Source organism: Oncorhynchus tshawytscha, linkage group LG03 (genome assembly GCF_018296145.1).
Source record: "Oncorhynchus tshawytscha isolate Ot180627B linkage group LG03, Otsh_v2.0, whole genome shotgun sequence".
NCBI classification, from domain to species: Eukaryota; Metazoa; Chordata; class Actinopteri; order Salmoniformes; family Salmonidae; genus Oncorhynchus; species Oncorhynchus tshawytscha.
The window spans coordinates 62,425,035-62,445,424 of NC_056431.1; the positions used below are offsets into that span (position 1 = coordinate 62,425,035).

Consider the following 20,390-nt stretch of genomic DNA (forward strand, 5'->3'; position numbering starts at 1 on the left):
TACTTTGTATTTGAAATATCTTTATTTGTGTGTCCATGCAGACTTGTTGTTGCTGATGGAGGGAATATCAAATGCCTGTTTTTATTAGCTTAGATACAGTGCCTTCGGAAAGTATTCAGACTCCTTGACTTTTTCCACGTTACATTACAGCCTTATTTTAAATATCCCCCCCCAAATCTACACACACCCTATAATGACAAAGCAAGTAAATAAACTAAAATAACACATTTACATAAGTATTCAGACCCTTTACTCGGTACTTTCTTGAAGCACCTTCGGCAGCAATCAAGTCTTCTTGGGTATGACGCTACAAACGTGGCACACCTGTATTTGGGGAGTTTCTCCAATTCTTCTCTGCAGATCCTCTCAAGCTCTGACAGGTTGGATGGGGAGTGTTGCTGCACAGGTATTTTCAGGTCTCCATAGATGTTCAATCGGGTTCAAGTCCAGGCTCTTGCTGGGCCATTTAAGGGCATTCAGAGACTTGTCCCGAAGCCAATCCTGCGTTGTGTTGGCTGTGTGCTTAGGGTTGTTGTCCTTTTGGAAGGAGAACCTTCGCCCCAGTCTGATGTCCTGAGCGCTCTGGATAAGGTTTTCATCAAGGATCTGTCTGTACTTTGCTCTGTTCATCTTTGCCTCGATCCTGACTAGTCTTGCAGTCCCTGCTGCTGAAAAACATCGCCATAGGATGACGCTGCCACCACCATTCTCTGTAGGGATGGTGCCAGGTTTCCTCCAGACCTGACGCTAAGCATTCCGGCCAAAGAGTTTAATCTTTGTTTCATCAGACCAGATAATCTGGTTTCTCATGGTCTGAGAGTATTTAAATGGCTTTTGGCGAACTCCAAGCGAGCTCTCATTCCTTTTACTGAGGAGTGGCTCCCATCTGGTCAATCTACCATAAAGGCCTGATTGGTGGAGTGCTGCAGAGATGGTTGTCCTGGAAGGTTCTCCCATCTATACAGAGGAACTCTAGAGCTCTGTCAGAGTGACTATTGGGTTCTTGGCCACCTCCCTGACCAAGGCCCTTCTCCCCCAATTGCTGTTTGTCTGGGCGGCCAGCTCTAGGAAGAGTCTTGGTGGTTCCAAACTTCTTCCATTTAAGAATGATGGAGGCCACTGCGTTCTTGGGGACCTTCAATGCTGCAGGCATTTTTTTTACACCCCTCCCCAGATCTGCTGCTCGACACAATCCTGTCTCGGCGCTCTACCGACAATTCCTTCGATCTCATGGTTTGGTTTTTGCTCTGACATGCACTGTCAACTGTGGGACCTTATATAGACGTGTGTGCCTTCCAAATCATGTCCAATGAATTGAATTTACCACAGGTGGACTCCAGTCAAGTTGTAGAAATATCTCAAGGATGATCAATGGAAACAGGATGCACCAGAGCTGAACTTTGAGTCTCATAGCAAGGGGTCTGAATGCTTATGTAAATAAGCATTTTTTTCTTTTTAATATATTTACCAAAATGTCTGTCTTCACTTTGTCAGTATGGGGTAGTATGTGCATATTATTGAATAAGCCTGTAATGTAACAATTTGGAAAAAGTAAAGGGGTCTGAATACTTTTCGAAGGCACTGTAATATATGATACTTGAATAACCAGTCTCAGACCAGTGCCATTGAGCAAACGTGTTGAAACACGCTGCATACATTTTTTTGTCTATCTAGTGGCAAAACATGAGATTCACTTTTCAGTGTTGCTGTCGGCAAGGTTGGGTGAAAGTCACTTCAATCTAATGAGCTGCATGTCCATTTACTCCACATTCATGTCAGTTGTAAGGTTGCTGCATGTGAAGTCAAAAGTGCAAAGCACACATGGATAAGAATGTTACATGCAGTAGTCCAACTGATTGAGATTACCAGTACAGGTCTTGCTTCTGCAAAAATAATGATTTATTTTTGTGTGTGGCCAGTCAATGGCTATGCCTGGCTGTTCTACATTCTCCCCTACCTTACGTATGTAAAATAGGTACCCTTTTTTATTCGATGAGGTGGATGGTTCAGTATCAACTAATTACTAGATACATTTTTTTGATCTGTAATTCTGTTTTTCTATTTCCTCTGAGACGCAGTTCAGTGAAACTGCCACTAAACATTAGTTGCATTGGATAGCCATGATTATTCCCAAATACTGTACGCATGAACTGCTGATACATCTATTTATGGTGTGAGTTGTGTGTTTGCATGCTGAACTGCATCAGTGAGATTGAGAGGCAGGACCAGTCAGTCAACCTGACCTGCAGGTTGAAGATGGCACCAGAAGAAATGGCAACCGTTTTACGGGCGCCTAACCAATTGTATTATGTGGGGGATTTTCGCGTTATTTGGAACTTATTTTGTACACAATGTTTCTGCCACTGTATCTTACGGCAAAAAAGAGCCTCTGGATATCAGGACAGCGATCACTCACCTCAGATTAGACAAACATTTTTTTCTTCAACAAGCAAGACGCACAGGATATGCATAAGACACCCGACAAGGCCAATATCCCCGTCATTGGCAGGAGAAAGAAATGCAGATATAGAGGACACAGGGCGGGGTGCCTTTTTAATAAGGATCCACCGACTGTGAGTGGGAAATCTTACTTTACCATCAATATTACTTGCCAACGTACAATCATTTGACAATAAGTTAAAAGATGTACGATCACGAATATACTACCAACGGGACATCAAAAACTGTAATATCTTATGTTTCACCGAATCGTGGCTGAATGACGACATGGATAACATTCAGCTGGCGGGATATAAGCTGCACCAGCTAGATAGAATAGCACACTCTGGTAAGACGAGGGGGGGCGGTCTGTGTATGTTTATAAACAGTTGGTGCACAAAATCTAAGGAAGTCTCTAGATTTTGCTCGCCTGAAATAGAGTATCTCATTATAAGCTGTAGACCACACTATCTGCCAGGAGAGTTTTCATCTATATTTTTCATGACTGTTTATTTACAACCACAGATGGATGCTGGCACTAAGATCGCACTCAGCAAACTTGAAAACGCCCACCCAGAGGCGGCACTCCTAGTGGCCTGGGACTTTAATGCAAGGAATTTGAAATCAGTCTTGCCTAATTTCTATCCACATGTTAAATGTGCAACCAGAGGGGGAAAAAAATCTATATCACCTTTACTCCACAAACAGAGACGGGTACAAAGCTCTCCCTCGCCCCCCCTTTCGGCAAATCTGACCATAATTCCAATGTCCTGATTCCTGCTTACAAGCAAAAACGAAAGTAGGAAGCACCAGTGACTCGATCAATAAAAAAAAGTGGTCCGATGACGCAGATGCTAAGCTACAGGACTGTTTTGCTAGCACAGACTGGAATATGTTCCGGGATTCCTCCGATGGCATTGAGGAATACACCACAGTCACTGGCTTCATCAATAAGTGCATCGATGGCATCGTCCCCACAGTGACTTTACGTACATACCCCAACCAGAATCCATGGATCACTGGCAACATCCGCACTGATCTGCCGCCTTCAAGGAGTGGAACTCTAACCTGGACACTTATAAGAAATCCCGCTACACCCTCAGACGAACCATCAAACAGGCAAAGCACCATTACAGGACTAAGATTGAAACGTACTACACCGGCTCCGACGCTCGTCGGATGTGGGGAAGGGAAGCACAGTCGCGAGCTGCCCAGTGACACAAGCCTACCAGATGAGCTAAATAACTTCTATGCTTGCTTTGAGGCAAGCAACACTGAGACATGCATGAGAGCATCAGCTGTTCTGGACGACTGTGTGATCACGCTCTCTGTAGCCGACGTAAGTAAGACCTTTAAACATTCACAAGGCCAATGGGCCAGACGGGTTACCAGGACATGTGCTCCGGGCATGTGCTGGCCAACTGGCAGGTGTCTTCACTGACATTTTCAACATGTCCCTGAGTGAGTCTGTAATACCAGCATGTTTCAAGCAGATCACCATAGTCCCTGTGCTCAAGAACACTAAGGTAACCTGCCTAAATGACTACAGACTGGTAGCACCCACGTCCGTAGCCATGAAGTGCTTTGAAAGGCTGGTCATGGCTCACATGCACACCATTATCCTAGAAACCCTAGACCCACTTTGCATACTGCCCAAACAGATCCACAGATGATCAAATCAAATTTGATTTGTCACATACACATGGTTAGCAGATGTTAATGCGAGTGTAGCGAAATGCTTGTGTTTCTAGTTCCGACAATGCAGTAATAACCAACGAGTAATCTAACCTTACAATTTCACAACAACTACCTTATACACACACAAGTGTAAAGGGATGAAGAATATGTACATTAAAATATATGAATGAGTGATGGTACAGAACGGCATAGGGAAGATGCAGTAGACGGTGTCGAGTACAGTATATACATATGAGATGAGTAATGTAGGGTATGTAAACATATAAAAGTGGCATTGTTTAAAGTGCCTAGTGATACATGTATTACATAAAGACGGCAAGATGCAGTAGATGGTTTGGAGTACAGTATATACATATGAGATGAGTAATGTAGGGTATGTAAACATTATATTAAGTGGCATTGTTTAAAGTGGCTAGTGATACATTTTTTACATCAATTTTTCCATTATTAAAGTGGCTGGAGTTGAGTCAGTATGTTGGTAGCAGCCACTCAATGTTAGTGGTGGCTGTTTAACAGTCTGATGGCCTTGAGATAGAAGCTGTTTTTCAGTCTCTCAGTCCCTGCTTTGATGCACCTGTACTGACCTCGCCTTCTGGATGATAGCGGGTGTACAGGCAGTGGCTCGGGTGGTTATTGTCCTTGATGATCTTTATGGCCTTCCAGTTACATCGGGTGGTGTAGGTGTCCTGGAGGGCAGGTAGTTTGCCCCCCCGGTGGTGCGTTGTGCAGACCTCACTACCCTCTAGAGAGCCTTACGGTTGTGGGCGGAGCAGTTGCCGTACCAGGCGGTGATACAGCCCGACAGGATGCTCTCGATTGTGCATCTGTAAAAGTTTGTGAGTGCTTTTGGTGACAAGCCGAATTTCTTCCGCCTCCTGAGGTTGAAGAGGCGCTGCTGTGCCTTCTTCACCACGCTGTCTGTGTGGGTGGACCAATTTAGTTTGACCGTGATGTGTACGCTGAGGAACTTAACTTTCTACCCTCTCCACTACTGTCCTGTCGATGTGGATAGGTGGGTGCTCCCTCTGCTGTTTCCTGAAGTCCACAATCATCTCCTTTGTTTTGTTGAAGTTGAGTGTGAGGTTATTTTCCTGACACCACACTCTGAGGGCCCTCACCTCCTCCCTGTAGGCCATCTCGTCGTGGTTTGTAATCAAGCCTACCACTGTAGTGTCGTCTGCAAACTTGATGATTGAGTTGGATGCGTGCATGGCCACGCAGTCGTGGATGAACAGGGAGTACAGGAGAGGGCTCAGAACGCACCCTTGTGGGGCCCCAGTGTTGAGGATCAGCGGGGTGGAGATGTTGTTACCTACCCTCACCACCTGGGGGCGGCCCGTCAGGAAGTCCTGTACCCAGTTGCACAGGGCAGGGTCGAGACCCAGGGTCTAAATGCTGAGCTGTAGTCGATGAACAGCATTCTCACATAGGTATTCATCTTGTCCAGATGGGTTAGGGCAGTGTGCAGTGTGATTGCGATTGCATCATCTGTGCACCTATTGGAGTGGGTCGAGGGTCTCAGGTAGGGTGGAGGTGATATGGTCCTTGACTAGTCTCTCAAAGCACTTCATGATGACGGAAGTGAGTGCTACAGGGCGGTAGTCATTTAGCTCAGTTACCTTAGCTTTCGTGGGAACAGGAACAATGGTGGCCCTCTTGAAGCATGTGGGAACAGCCTTGCGAGGGTTAACACGTTGAAATGTTTTACTAAAGTCGGCTGCAGTGACGGAGAGTCCGCAGGTTTTGGTAGAGGGCCGTGTCAGTGGCACTGTATTGTCCTCAAAGCGAGCAAAGAAGTTGTTTAGTCTGTCTGGGAGCAAGACATCCTGGTACGCGACGGGGCTGGTTTTCTTTTTTAATCCATGATTGACTGTAGACCCTGCCACATACCTCTTGTGTCTGAGCCGTTGAATTGCGACTCTACTTTGACTCTATACTGACGCTTAGCTTGTTTGATTGCCTTGCGGAGGGAAGAGCTACACTGTTTGTATTCGGTCATGTTTCCGGTGACCTTGCCCTGGTTAAAAGCAGTGGTTTGCGCTTTCAGTTTTGCGCAAATGCTTCCATCAATCCACGGTTTCTTGTTTGGGAATGTTTTAATAGTTGCGGTGGGTACGACATCACCGATGCACTTGCTAATAAACTCGCTCACCGAATCAGCGTATTCGTCAATGTTGTTGTTTGACGCAATGCGGAACATATCCCAGTCCACGAGATCGAAGCAATCTTGAAGCGTGGAATCAGATTGGTCGGACCAGCGTTGAACAGACCTGATCGTGGGAGCTTCCTGTTTTAGTCTCTGTCTATAGGCAGGGAGCAACAAAATGGAGTCGTGGTCAGTTTTTCCGAAAGGTGGGTGGGGGAGGGCCTTATATGCATCGCGGTGGTTAGAATAACAATGATCCAGGGTTTTACCAGCTCTGGTAGCACAATCGATATGCTGATAGAATTTAGGGAGTCTTGTTTTCAGATTAGCCTTGTTAAAATCCCCAGCTACAATGAATGCAGTCTCAGGATATGTGGTTTCCAGTTTACATAGTGTCAAATAAAGTTTGTTCAGGGCCATCGATGTGTCTACTTGGGGGGGAATATATGCGGCTGTGATTATAATCGAAGAGAATTCTCTTGGTAGATAATGCGGTCGACATTTGATTGTGAGGAATTCTAAGTCAGGTGAACAGAAGGACTTGAGTTCCTGTATGTTGTTATGATCACACTACATCTCGTTTATCATAAGGCATACCCCCCCGCCCCTCTTCTTACCAGAAAGATGCTTGTTTCTGTCGGCGCGATGCGTGAAGAAACCAGCTGGCTGTACCGACTCCGATACCGTGTCTCGAGTGAGCCATGTTTCCGTGAAGCAAAGAATGTTAGTCTCTTATGTCTCTCTGGAATGCTACCCTTGCTCGGATTTCATCAACCTTGTTGTCAAGAGACTGGAAATTGGAGAGTAGTATGAGCGGTGCGCAATGTGCCCATCTCCGGAGCCTGACCAGAAGACCGCTTCGTCTGCCCCTTTTACGGCGTCGTTGTTTTGGTTCGCCGGCTGGGATCTGATCCATTGTCCTGGGTGGTGGGCAAAACAGAGGATCCACTACGGGAAAGTTGTATTCTTGGTCGTAATGAAGGTGAGTTGACGTTGCTCTTATATCCAGTAGTTCCTCCCGACTGTATGTAATAAAACCTAATATTACCTGGGGTACCAATGTATGAAATAACACGTAAAAAAACTAAATACTGCATAGTTTCCTAGGAACGCGAAGCGAGGCGGCCATCTCTGTCGGCGCCGGAAGTAGTGGCTACAATCTCTATTGCACTCCAAACTGCCCTTTCACACCTGGACAAAAGGACCACTTACGTGAGAATGCTCTTCATTGACTACATCTCAGCGTTCAACACCATAGTGCTCTCACAGCTCATCACTAAGCTAAGGATCCTGGGACTAAACACCTCCCTCTGCAGCTGGATCCTGGACTTTCTGACGGGCCGTCCCCAGGTGGTAAGGGTAGGTAACAACACATCTGCCATGCTGATCCTCAACACTGGATCCCCTCAGGGATGCGTGCTCAGTCCCCTCCTGTACTCGCTGTTCACTTATGACTGATGTCGGAAAGATATCAGTTTGTCTCTGTGACTGGTTTGTCCTCTGACAAATCAACTGTAAATTTCGGTGTTCCTCAAGGTCCCGTTTTAGGACCACTATTGTTTTCACTATATATTTTACCTCTTGGGGATGTCATTCGAAAACATAATGTTAACTTTCACTGCTATGCGGATGACACAGCTGTACATTTCAATGAAACATGGTGAAGCCCCAAAATTGCCCTCGCTAGAAGCATGTGTTTCAGACATAAGGAAGTGGATGGCTGCAAACTTTCTACTTTTAAACTCGGACAAAACAGAGATGCTTGTTCTAGGTCCCAAGAAACAAAGAGATCTTCTGTTGAATCTGACAATTAATCTTAATGGTTGTACAGTCGTCTCAAATAAAACTGAAGGACCTCAAGCGTTTCTCTGGACCCTGATCTCTCTTTTGAAGAACATATCAAGACCATTTCAAGGACAGCTTTTTTCCATCTACGTAACATTGCAAAAATCATAAACTTTCTGTCCAAAAATGATGCAGAAAAATTAATCCATGCTTTTGTCACTTCTAGGTTAGACTACTGCAATGCTCTACTTTCCGGCTACCCGGATAAAGCACTAAATAAACTTCAATTAGTGCTAAATATGGCTGCTAGAATCCTGACTAGAACCCAAAAATTTGATCATATTACTCCAGTGCTAGCCTCCCTACACTGGCTTCCTGTCAAAGCAAGGGCTGATTTCAAGGTTTTACTGCTAACCTGCAAAGCATTACATGGGCTTGCTCCTACCTATCTCTCTGATTTGGTCCTGCCGTATATACCTACACGTACGCTACAGTCACAAGACGCAGGCCTCCTAATTGTCCCTAGAATTTCTAAGCAAACAGCTGGAGGCAGGGCTTTCTCCTATAGAGCTCCATTTTTATGGAACAGTCTGCCTACCCATGTCAGAGACGCAAACTCGGTCTCAACCTTTAAGTCCTTACTGAAGACTCATCTCTTCAGTGGGTCATATGATTGAGTGTAGTCTGGCCCAGGAGTGGGAAGGTGAACGGAAAGGCTCTGGAGCAACGAACCGCCCTTGCTGTCTCTGCCTGGCCGGTTACCCTCTTTCCACTGGGATTCTCTGCCTCTAACCCTATTACAGGGGCTGAGTCACTGGCTTACTGGGGCTCTCTCATACCGTCCCTGGGAGGGGTGCGTCACCTGAGTGGGTTGAGTCACTGATGTGGTCATCCTGTCTGGGTTGGCGCCCCCTCCTTGGGTTGTGCCGTGGCGGAGATCTTTGTGGGCTATACTCAGCCTTGTCTCAGGATGGTAAGTTGGCAGTTGAAGATATCCCTCTAGTGGTGTGGGGGCTGTGCTTTGGCAAAGTGGGTGGGGTTATATCTTTCCTGTTTGGCTCTGTACGGGGGTGTCCTCGGATGGGGCCACAGTGTCTCCTGACCCCTCCTGTCTCAGCCTCCAGTATTTATGCTGCAGTAGTTTATGTGTTGGGGGGCTAGGGTCAGTTTGTTATATCTGGAGTACTTCTCCTGTCCTATTTGGTGTCCTGTGTGAATTTAAGTGTGCTCTCTCTAATTTTCTCTTTCTCTCTTTCTTTCTCTCTCTCGGAGGACCTGAGCCCTAGGACCATGCCTCAGGACTACCTGACAAGATGACTCCTTGCTGTCCCCAGTCCATCTGGCCGTGCTGCTGCTCCAGTTTCAACTGTTCCCGCCTTATTATTATTGGACCATGCTGGTCATTTATGAACATTTGAACATCTTGGCCATGTTCTGTTATAATCTCCACCCGGCACAGCCAGAAGAGGACTGGCCACCCCACATAGCCTGGTTCCTCTCTAGGTTTCTTCCTAGGTTTTGGCCTTTCTAGGGAGTTTTTCCTAGCCACCGTGCTTCTACACCTGCATTGCTTGCTGTTTGGGGTTTTAGGCTGGGTTTCTGTACAGCACTTTGAGATATCAGCTGATGTACGAAGGGCTATATAAATACATTTGATTTGATTTGATTTGACTGCTTGGCCAGGCACGACTCCAACACCATCATTAAGTTTGCAGATGACACAACAGTGGTAGGCTTGATCACTGACAATGCCGAGACAGCCTATAGGGAGGAGGTTAGAGACCTGGAGGTGTGGTGCCAGGATATCAACCTCTCCCTCAGCGTAATCAAGACAAAGGAGATGATTGTTGACTACAGTAAAAGGAGGACTGAGCACACACCCATTCTCATGCATGGGGCTGTAGATGAGCAGGTTGAGAGCTTCAAGTTCCTTGGTCTCCACATTACCAACCAGCTAGATTGGTCCAAACACCAAGACAGTCGTGAAGAGGGCACGACAAAGCCTATTGCCCCTCAGGAAACTAAAAAGATTTGACATGGGTCCTCAGATCCTCAAAAGGTTCTACAGCTGCAACATCGAGATTATCCCGACTGGTTGCATCACTGCCTGGTATGGCAACTGCTCGGCCTTTGATCGCAAGATACTACAGAGGGTAGTGCGTACGGCCCAGTACATCACTGCGGCTAAGCTGCCTGCCATCCAGGACCTCTATACCAGGCGATGTCAGAGGAAGGCCCTAAAAATTGTCAAAGACTCCAGCCACCCCAATCATAGACTGTTCACTCTGCTACCACACAGCAAGCAGGAGCGCAAAGTCTCGGACCAAAATACTTCTTAACAGCTTCTACTATGCATTGTGGACTATGCAATGCCAAGTGTGTGCAAAGCTGTCATCAAGGCAACATTGAAGAATCACAAATATAAAATATATTTGGATTTGTTTAACACTTTTTTGGTAAATACATAATTTCATGTGTGTTATTTCATAGTGTTGATGTCTTCATTGTTATTCTACAATGTAGAAAATAGTCAAAATAAAGAAATGCCTAGAGTGTGCAATGCTATCATCAAGGCAAAGGGTAGCTACTTTGAAGAATCTCAAATATAAAATATATTTAGTTTTGTTTAACACTTTTTTTGGTTACTTCGCTATTATTCTACAATGTAGAAAATAGTCAAAATAAAGAGAAAACCTTGAAAGAATAGGTGTGTCCAAACTTTTGACTTGTACTGTATGTTGCATGTTATGTCTTGAATCTTGATCTCAGTTGTTCCTTCCTGTCATGACAAGCACCTTGAAGAAATCGAATGCTCGGGCAGGGCTTCTACTCCTCTGACCGTTATTGTGTTGAATGATACTGTAAGTTGCTGTTCATAATGGATTATTAATGTATCTTTCTTTTTAGATAAAACTCCCACTTTGTGTTTATAAGAGAGGTTGGGGATGGAGGGGGAAGGGAAGCGGGTGGCGGTGGGTGGGTGGGAATGAGGAAGAAGATTAGGGAAAGATAAGAGGGAGAAACAGTGCGAGCTAGTTAGCTGAAAAAGTACGGTGACATTTTGTCACATTCTAGACCTCCGCTAATTCAAGACAATATTCTCTGCCACTTCTAGGTGTATCAATCCATACTGTGTTAGCTGCAAAGACGGTGGTGTGCTCCATACTACATTGTAACAGTTTATACATTCACACTGGTAAGTGATACATCTGAATATAAATTATTCTTTATTCACTGGTGTAAATTAATTATAATCTGCACTGTTTAAATTGCTCAGGGAGTTACATTTTAATGTATCTTTAGATTATGTGGATATGATGGATTTTTTTCAAATCTATTTTACGGTGTGCCAGCTAATGTTCTAGACCAGCACTAAAACAACTGATTAAACTACCAAATCAACCTTGATGAGTTGAATTAGGCATGCTAGCCCTGTGCAGGAGCAACATACCTTTAATTTATATCGGCAACATGTTAAACACATGTTAATGTATTGTGAATTGTATGTTTATCGGTAGCTCAGACTAGCCCTCAAATTCAAATCTGGACCTTGAAGCCAGTTCCATAGATGTTTTTATTTTATTCTTCCCCTCTAATCAGGGACTGGTTTAGACCTGGGAAACCAGTTGTGTGCAATTCATTATCAAGTAGAACAGAAAAACTGCAGTTCTCCAGACCTCGTAGGGTAAGATTTGAATACCCCTGCTCTATAACTTTCTGAATCTATAGCTTTTGATTTTTCTCTCTCTGAGGTGATGTCTGGTCCACAGGTGGTTCTGGTCACTGGCTCCACGCGTGGCCTGGGGTTAGCCATAGTGCAGGCGTTGTGCCAGGGCTTTAAAGGGGATGTGTATCTGAGTGCCCGGGACGTCCCGAGGGGGACCATGGTTGTCGAGGATCTGCAGAGGGAGGGACTCAAGCCCAGACTCCTCCAGCTGGACATCACAGACCCGGTCAGCATCCAGGCGGCCCGGCAGCATTTCATGAAGGAGTACGGGGGTCTGGATGTGCTGATCAACAACGCAGGCATCGCCCCAAAACGTAACTACACATTAATGTTACACAAACACACACCATAAGTCTATGACACACTAGCAATACACAGCTGATTCAAATAATCAAAGCGAGTTGATTATTATTATGATGAGTTGGTTATTTGAATCAGCTGTGTAGTGCTCGGGCAAAAAACTAAACTAGCCACAGGACCGAGTTTGGGAAACCCTGCAATAAGAGTATTGTGTGTTAGCTGGCATAGGATGCAGTGCCATTTAAAGTGAACTAATAGCTCCCTCTGTGTCCAGGAGGTGACCCTGCATCCTTTGGCAGCCAAGCAGAACGCATTCTCCAAACCAACTTCTTCGCCACCAGAGACATGTGCAATGAATTTCTCCCTCTCCTGAAGAAAGATGGTAAACCCTTGTTTCATGGGGGAAAACTATCACTGATTTGGTAGTGTACCCAGTGATTATTTTGTATTATACGATGGGTGGGTCTAATCCTGAATACTGATTGGTTAAAACTGCATTCCAGTTGGTGTCTATTCCACAAGATTCCAAAGGCTAAATCTGAAATATATTACCTTAAAATGCCCATGTATCTGTTCCATCTGACTGCTCAACCCACTGTCTCTCCGACATTTGAAACATTGTTTCAATATTCAAATTTGATTTCCAGCTGTCCAATAGTAATATATGTGTTGGGAGGAGACAGACAGGCAGGCAGCGTTTCTCAGCCAGTTGAAATCATGAATCAGCTGGCATTATTTTTATGGATATATACAAAGAAATATCAGTTGGAAAAAAAGGTCAAACGAAACGAAGTGCAGCTAGTTTGCGGTCTTTCCAGCTTCAGTTTGAAGTGATCGTTTTCGCTGTGTTGTTGGCTAGCTGTGTTCTGACGAGTGAGCACATTTTCTATGCCAGCCGAAATCGTGCCTTATTAGCTCATTGTTATGGATGTATCCAAATAAATGCCACTGGAAAACAGCTTAAACAAATGCGGCTACTTTGCTGTTATTCTGGCTGTACTTTTTGACGTGACTGTAAATTAGCCGTAGTTAGTTAGATAGCAAGCAAGGCATACGAATGTTGCCAGCCAGTATGGCAATAGAACATTTAGAACGAACGACTGGATCGCGTCCATAGATACAGAACAATAAGACGGAACGACTTGGTTGCATCTCTGGCAGCCGAACCAATAGAACGAACGACCGGCCGGCTTGGTAGCAAGCCTAGATTTGTGTCAGGACTATATCTTGTGGAAGGATGAAATAGTATGAATAAATTAATAAAAATAACGTTTTAATTCAAATATGTCTAACGTTTTTAATTAAAATATGTCAATCATTATTTGAATGTATTGCTAACCCGTTGTAATAAAGTGATAATGCCCTCGAAGCCGTTGTTTGGAGAATATATTGGCGCGGTTTGCCGGCCTGAGACGAACAACACCCGTATATCCTCCAAATACCGACTTCTCGGCCATTATTACATAATTATACAATGGGTGGGTCTAATACTGAATGCTGATTGGTTAAAACCGCATTCCAGTCGGTGTCTATTACACAAGTTACCGCCGTCTAAATCTATGACGTTAAAATGTTTATTTACTCTGTTCCATCTGACTGCGCAATCCAATCCACTGTCTCATCAGCCCAGCCAGGCACTTTATAAACGTGATCTCCACTATAAAAAACATCTAGACATTATCTTGACTTCGTTTTGGGCCTAACAACACCCATGCCAAATCACTTAATTCATCTACATATGATGTTTCCTTCAACTTCTTGCGTCGAGCCATCCCGGATCCGGGATCGTGAATACAGCCTCAAGCTCATTACCATAACGCAACGTTAACTATTCATGAAAATCGCAAATGAAATGAAATTAATATGCTAGCTCTCAAGCTTAGCCTTTTGTTAACAACACTGTCATCTCAGATTTTCAAAATATGCTTCTCAACCATAGCAAAACAAGCATTTGTGTAACAGCTAGCGCAGCTAGCGTAGCATTTAGCATTAGCAGGCAACATTTTCACAAAAACCAGAAAATCATTCAAATAAAATCATTACCTTTGAAGAACTTCAGATGTTTTCAATGAGGAGACTCAGTTAGATAGCAATGCTCAGTTTTTCCTGAAAGATTATTTGTTTAGGAGAAATTGCTCCGTTTGGTGCGTCACGTTTGGCTACCAAAAAAAAACGAAAATTCAGTCTTCAAAACGCCGAACTTTTTTCCAAATTAACTCCATAATATCGACTGAAACATGGTAAACGTTGTTTAGAATCAATCCTCAAGGTGTTTTTCACACATCTCTTCATGATATATAGTTCGTTGAAAGCCTCCTCTCTCCTCTCAATCACTGGATGACTGCGTGCAGCTTGTAGATTACGCACCAATTTAGACAAAGGACACCGGGCGGACCCCTGGTAAATGTAGTCTCTTATGGCCAATCTTCCAATGATATGCCTACAAATACGTCACAATGCTGCAGACACCTTGGAGAAACGATAGAAAGGGCAGGCTCATTCCCGGCGCATTCACAGCCATATCAGGAGACAATGGAAAACAGAGCTTCAAAAATTCTGCCCATTTCCTGGTTGAAGTTTCATCTTGGTTTCGCCTGTAGCATGAGTTTTGTGGCACTCACAGATAATATCTTTGCAGTTTTGGAAACCTTAGAGTGTTTTCTTTCCAAAGCTGCCAATTATATGCGTAGTCGAGCATCTTTTCGTGACAAAATATTGCAATTAAAACGGGCACGTTTTTTAATCCATAAATTAAAAGAGCGCCCCCTATATCCAAGAAGTTTAACTGTATGTCTGTCTGTTATAGGGAGGATAGTGAATGTTGCCAGCATCGTGGGCTATATCACCCTCTATATGTGTTCTCCGGACCTCCAGGCCAGGCTCTGCAGTGATGACATCACAGAGGAGGAGCTAGTGGCTCTGATGAAGCGCTTTGTTGCCGAGGCCAAAGCTGGAGACCACATCAACAAGGGCTGGCCAAATTCCGTCTATGGGGTGTCCAAAATAGGCCTGATGGCCCTTACCCGGATCCACGCCCGCAGGCTAAGAAGAGAGATGCCCCAGAGAGGGATTCTGATAAACTCCTGCTGCCCGGGCTGGGTGAAGTCTGACATGACCTATCCCAATGGGACCAAGACGCCTGCGGAGGGGGCTGACACACCTGTGTACCTGGCGCTGTTGCCTCCAGCAACACTGGAGCCCCAGGGGGAGTTTGTAGTGGATAGACAGGTACAGGTATGGGCGGGGTCACCAACAGATGCAACAATTGATGAGGGACCCTGACTTAGGACCCTTTCATCTGCTGCTATAATATATACAAGTAACTGCCAAAATAAAGGAAACAGCAACATAAAATGTCTTAGTAGGATGTAGGCCTAGGGTGAGTCAGAACAGCTTCAATGCACCTTGGCATAGATTCTACAAGTGTCTGGAACTATATCGGAGGTGTGCGACACCATTCTTCCTCGAGAAATTCCATTATTTTGTGCTTTGTTGAAGGTGATGGAAAACGCTCTCAGGCGCCACTCCAGAATCTCCCATAAGTGTTCAATTGGGTTGAGATCTGGTGACTGAGATGGCAAATGGTTTACATCGTTTTCATACTCATCAAACCATTAAGTGACCACTCCTGCCTTGTGGATGGGGGCAGTGGCGTAGGCACGGGTGGGCGCAAGTCCACCCAATCTGATTGAGCAAAAAATTATTATAATATTTTCCAAATGGGACATTATTTTTCTTTTTACCTACAAACAGTACTTGACCTGGGCAGGAGTTCACCGGAAATGAGTACCCGGCACCTCACATGTTCTTCTGCTTGAGTTCCTTCACCTCCTATAGAATATTAGCACAAAATTATTTGAGTTCACTTAAATATAAATAGTACCGGCACCCAAAATGACTACCGGAACATATTTCAGTCCAAGTCTAGCACTGGTCTAAACATGCATACACCATCAGATAGAATTCCTAGCAAGCAGTATAAATATCCCTTTCGATGTCTCACCCCCTCCCTACTGCTTGCTAGGAATTCTATCTGATGGTGTATGCATGTTTAGACCAGTGCTAGACTTGGACTGAAATATGTGCCGGTAGTCATTTTGGGTGCCGGTACTATTTATATTTAAGTGAACTCAAATAATTTTGTGCTAATATTCTATAGGAGGTGAAGGAACTCAAGCAGAAGAACATTTGAGGTGCCGGGTACTCATTTCCGGTGAACTCCTGCCCAGGTCAAGTACTGTTTGTAGGTAAAAAGAAAAATAATGTCCCATTTGGAAAATATTATAATAATTTTTTGCTCAATCTGATTGGGTGGACTTGCGCCCACCCGTGCCTACGCCACTGCCCCCATCCATTAAATATAAATAGTACCGGCACCCAAAATGACTACCGGCACATATTTCAGTCCAAGTCTAGCACTGGTCTAAACATGCATACACCATCAGATAGAATTCCTAGCAAGCAGTAGGGAGGGGGTGAGACATCGAAAGGGATATTTATATTAATAATAATACATTTTATTTGGCAGATGCTTTTCAGGACACTCAATGACATCTTACATAAAATCGAGTGCTGTACTAAAATCTATTTTAATTTAGGCCTATATAATGAATTTGAATTATTATTGATTATTTACTGTTAAACTAATTCAAAAAAACTGAAACAATCAGCTTATTAATTTCTAAATAAAGGGTGGGTTCTGGCTTGTGTCACTTCATACTGATACCATGTGCTGTAAACCGTAGCTATCGCTGTGTTGGCTAGGCTACACTGTGTAGGCTACTCACTGTTAGCTAGCTAAGACTCACTAGTCAACTTAGCTAGCAAAAACAAGTAAAATGGCCAAACAAAGCTCAGTGTACATTTTTTAAAAGAGACCGTGCATAGAAGAGGATGTTGGAGAATTTGCCAAGTTATTTGATATCAGTGATTTTGCCATGAAGGCCGGCCAGTCCCCCTGTATCAATCACTGATTGCATTGGTCTAATCAAGGGCCTTAAAGAGATTTTCAGTACATTCAGAGACAACGATCAGCACTACAACAATGTTTTCATTCAACACTTTCAGAAATCATGCTCTTAACCACTAGACTATATCAGGGCATCATGTTCTAGTCTAATAGGTCTATGGTTTATTATGTGCCATCAACAGATTTCTGCCTACGCCACTGGATGGAGGCATTGTCATCCTATAGCCAAAATAATGGCCTGGACAGAATTTTACACATGACCCTAAGCATGATAGAATGTTCATTGCTTGATTAACTCAGGAGCCACACCTGAGTGGAAGTGCTTTCAAAATACTTTGTAGGCCTTCCCTCATCAACTCGTGTTTCCATTATTTTGGCAGTTATATATATATATATACATCCAGATCCATGTGTAACTCTGTGTCGTTGTATCTGTCGAACTGCTTTGCTTTATCTTGGCCAGGTCGCAATTGTAAATGAGAACTTGTTCTCAACTTGCCTACCTGGTTAAATAAAGGTAAATAAAATAAATAAATAAATATGTGTGTGAATTAACCATAAGGTATTGGTGTATAATAACCACATCAGTAAAGAGCAATTAAAAAGCCATTGTAATTTGTCTTTTATTTGCAGTATATCTACTGCACTGTGAAGTGTTTGCAGAGCCAGAGAATATGGTTGATGTCCACTGAATAGTTAAACACGTCACTTCATTGTCTAAAAAATGACTGTAAAAAATTTAATGAAAACGAGCCAGGGGATAGGTTGATGTGCACGGAATAGTTAAACACGTTACTTAATTGTCTCTGTAAACATTTAATGAAAACGATTGGTTGATAAAAAGTAAACATATTAAACATGCAGCTTGTTTGCAGTTATTTTGTCAGTCCTCTTCGCCCCAGCTTTGACCAATACCTGACAGTGACTCGAGAGGTTTCTAAACATCGCACATCCCGGAATGTACCAAAGCCGGGGGTGGCAGTGAGACAAGAGAGAATAATACTTTCAGATTTGAACACTGAATGCAAGAAACAGGTTTACCCACCACGGTTGACTCGTTTATTCATGAAGACGTTTAAGTGACCTTGTGAGGGGCTTTTATAGCTTGTGAAGATAAATACTGCTCCTAAGCGGTCGTAGCTATTCACCCCCCTTCCCCTACTAAGAGCAGGAAGTGCACTCTCCTAGCTCCGCTCGTGTGCATTGAATCAGCTGAGTTTGGGGATGCCACCCCTTTGGGTTTAGCAGGATCTGCTCAAGACAAATTTGGGTAATGGGAAACGCACTCTAGACATAACGGTTGGTTGGCGGTTTCTTCAAGCAGAACGGACGCTACATCCAGACCTGTTAACCATCACCGTTTTGCCGGCGTTGAGGGAAATTTGAGAGCTTAAACCGGAGCTTGTTTTGCAGTTGGTGAGTCATTGATGAACCCATAAGATACACCTTGTGTTTTATTGTTACCGCACCACGTGATAGCAGGTTGATACAACATTTTTCCCATTTTAATTAGCTGTTTTCTCCATAGTTCACGTTTTCCTGTTGTGAATCAATATGATCTAAATATGGTGCATTGTAGCCTACTATACAAATTAATTTGACTCGTTGGTCCACAGGGACATGATGTACCGTGGTAGTTTGGGCCATGTCTTGTGGCGATTGAAACCCGCTGTCATAATCAACTGTATGGACTGAGTGGGCAACTCTATCAGACCTACCTTTTAATCAGAAACATCAACAAACATCCAATTTCAATTATTTAAAAATTGTTGCTTTGCACTGCTTCATCAACAACATGCATGCCAGTCTTTCCTGGTTGAGGGTTGACGAGAGATGAACTGCTTCTAGTTTTATGAGAAATAATACTGTGAGGAAAGTTCCAGATTGTCTCCATGATCAAATAACATTAAATTTAGACACCCATATATACCCCACAAGACATGCCAGTAGGGGTCTCTTCACAGTCCCCAAGTCCAAAACGAATTCACTGTATTGCACAGTATTATACAGAGCCATCCATGGAACTCTCTTTCATCTCCAATTACTCAAGCAAACAGCAAAATGACCTTTAAAAATCGGATTAAACAACATCTCATGGAATGGTGGGGACTGTAAGGGGACACACTCTAACACACTAATTATTTTTAGTGTTTTGTTGTATTTTACATTTCTGGGACTGTCCTTGTGTATCAGTGTTTTGTTACTTGTCATGTTTTTTTGTGGACCCCAGGAAGAGTAGATGCTGCTTCTGCAAAATCTAATGGGGATGGAAATAAATAAACAAAAAAAATAAACACCACAGGAAAGATGAGGAGGTGGTGGAATTTGAGGAGTTATTTTCAACAGAGCATGTAGATGATGATGTCATGAGAGTTCCGGGTCCTTTAGATCCTGTCAAAGATGCTGAGCGAGAGACAGACTGTATTTAGCTGGAAGAGCAGGAGCTTGCCTAATACATTGCCAATAACATCTGATTGGATGAAATCCTCTTCTTGCTCACTCACACACACAGATGGAAATCCCTGATTTGCTTTCTCACTCTCCATAGCCATGCCATCTTACATAATGCTGTCTGGTCTATAGAGTCACATTCAAAGGCTCTGCCATGACTGAGCTCTGCCATGACTGAGTCTTTAACAGCAGTGTCTGTCCCATCCTAGCAGTTCTGGCCTGTCCAATTCATATTAGAAGTCTCACAAGGCATAGTCTTATGCAATAGTGCTATATTACAGTCAGTTTCATAATCTGGTAACGAATATCTCTTTGCTCTTTGTGAGTCCACCCTCTAAACACACAGTCCCCCTGCAGGAGCAAACGTTGCTTACTGGAGTGCTCGCTGCTCCCTATCAGCATGTTCATGACACGGAGAATGAGTGTTTGACGGGCTGCTCCAGGCTTTATTCTGTGTTGAAGTTCAACTTTGGGATAAACTACAATGTATTTGAGTATTTACACGATGTAGCTCCAGGCCTAAATATTGACATTTCCTTGTTTGAATTCAAACAGACATTTTGTGATTCGATCAAATTCCAGGAAAATATATTTAAAACCAATTTTTTGAAAGATATTTGTGTATCCACACAGTGATGTTTGCATAGGGTTAGTAGATCACTTGACAGGCTTGAGGTTGTCCTATATGCAAATCCTCCTGTATTTCTGCACCTAACCTGACCTGTTCACATTGCCTACCTACTTGTTTGTCAGGAGAGAACTCACAACATTAGCAGAAATTGGAAGAGAGACAGAAAGGAAAGAAGAGAGAATCTGACTGTGTGGATCTGTGGATGCGTCAGCAACTGTTCTGAGACTAGCCTTTTCAGTAAGTT

At 43.7% G+C, this 20,390-nt stretch overlaps 2 protein-coding genes across 8 annotated transcripts in view; both read left to right on the forward strand.

The window, feature by feature from the left end:
- Positions 1–10,791: 10,791 nt before the first annotated feature.
- On the forward strand, positions 10,792–15,772 carry LOC112240976 (carbonyl reductase [NADPH] 1). Of its 5 annotated transcripts, none has more exons than XM_024409179.2 (5): positions 10,814–10,929; positions 11,184–11,264; positions 11,821–12,109; positions 12,370–12,477; positions 14,902–15,766. In XM_024409179.2, the coding sequence occupies exons 3-5, from the start codon at positions 11,824–11,826 to the stop codon at positions 15,375–15,377; spliced, it is 870 nt and encodes a 289-aa protein (XP_024264947.1). In that variant the 5' UTR covers positions 10,814–10,929; positions 11,184–11,264; positions 11,821–11,823; the 3' UTR covers positions 15,378–15,766. The 5 variants fall into 5 exon arrangements, with proteins under 5 accessions (XP_042175738.1, XP_024264947.1, XP_024264959.1 ...); XM_024409191.2 differs by having other exon boundaries at positions 10,815–10,929; positions 11,839–12,109; XM_042319804.1 differs by lacking the exon at positions 12,370–12,477 and having other exon boundaries at positions 10,792–10,929; positions 14,902–15,772.
- A 2,291-nt stretch (positions 15,773–18,063) lies between these two features.
- LOC112241003 (protein dopey-2) overlaps positions 18,064–20,390 on the forward strand; it is a 63,009-nt gene continuing 60,682 nt past the window's right edge. Inside the window, exons 1-2 of one of the 3 annotated variants that reach the window (XM_042319806.1) lie at positions 18,064–18,480; positions 20,269–20,383. The gene's annotated coding sequence lies outside the window, so the exon portion shown is untranslated. The remainder of the gene's footprint in view (positions 18,481–20,268; positions 20,384–20,390) is intronic. The other 2 variants (XM_024409217.2, XM_042319807.1) reach the window with 2 other exon arrangements.

Coding starts and splice junctions, on each gene's coding strand:
- LOC112240976 (XM_024409179.2), top strand. CDS start 11,824: ATGTCTGGTCCACAGGTGGTTCTGGTCACTGGCTCCACGCGTGGCCTG. Junction 12,110..12,369: donor CGCAGGCATCGCCCCAAAAC/GTAACTACACAT, acceptor CTCTGTGTCCAG/GAGGTGACCCTGCATCCTTT. Junction 12,478..14,901: donor CCCTCTCCTGAAGAAAGATG/GTAAACCCTTGT, acceptor TGTCTGTTATAG/GGAGGATAGTGAATGTTGCC.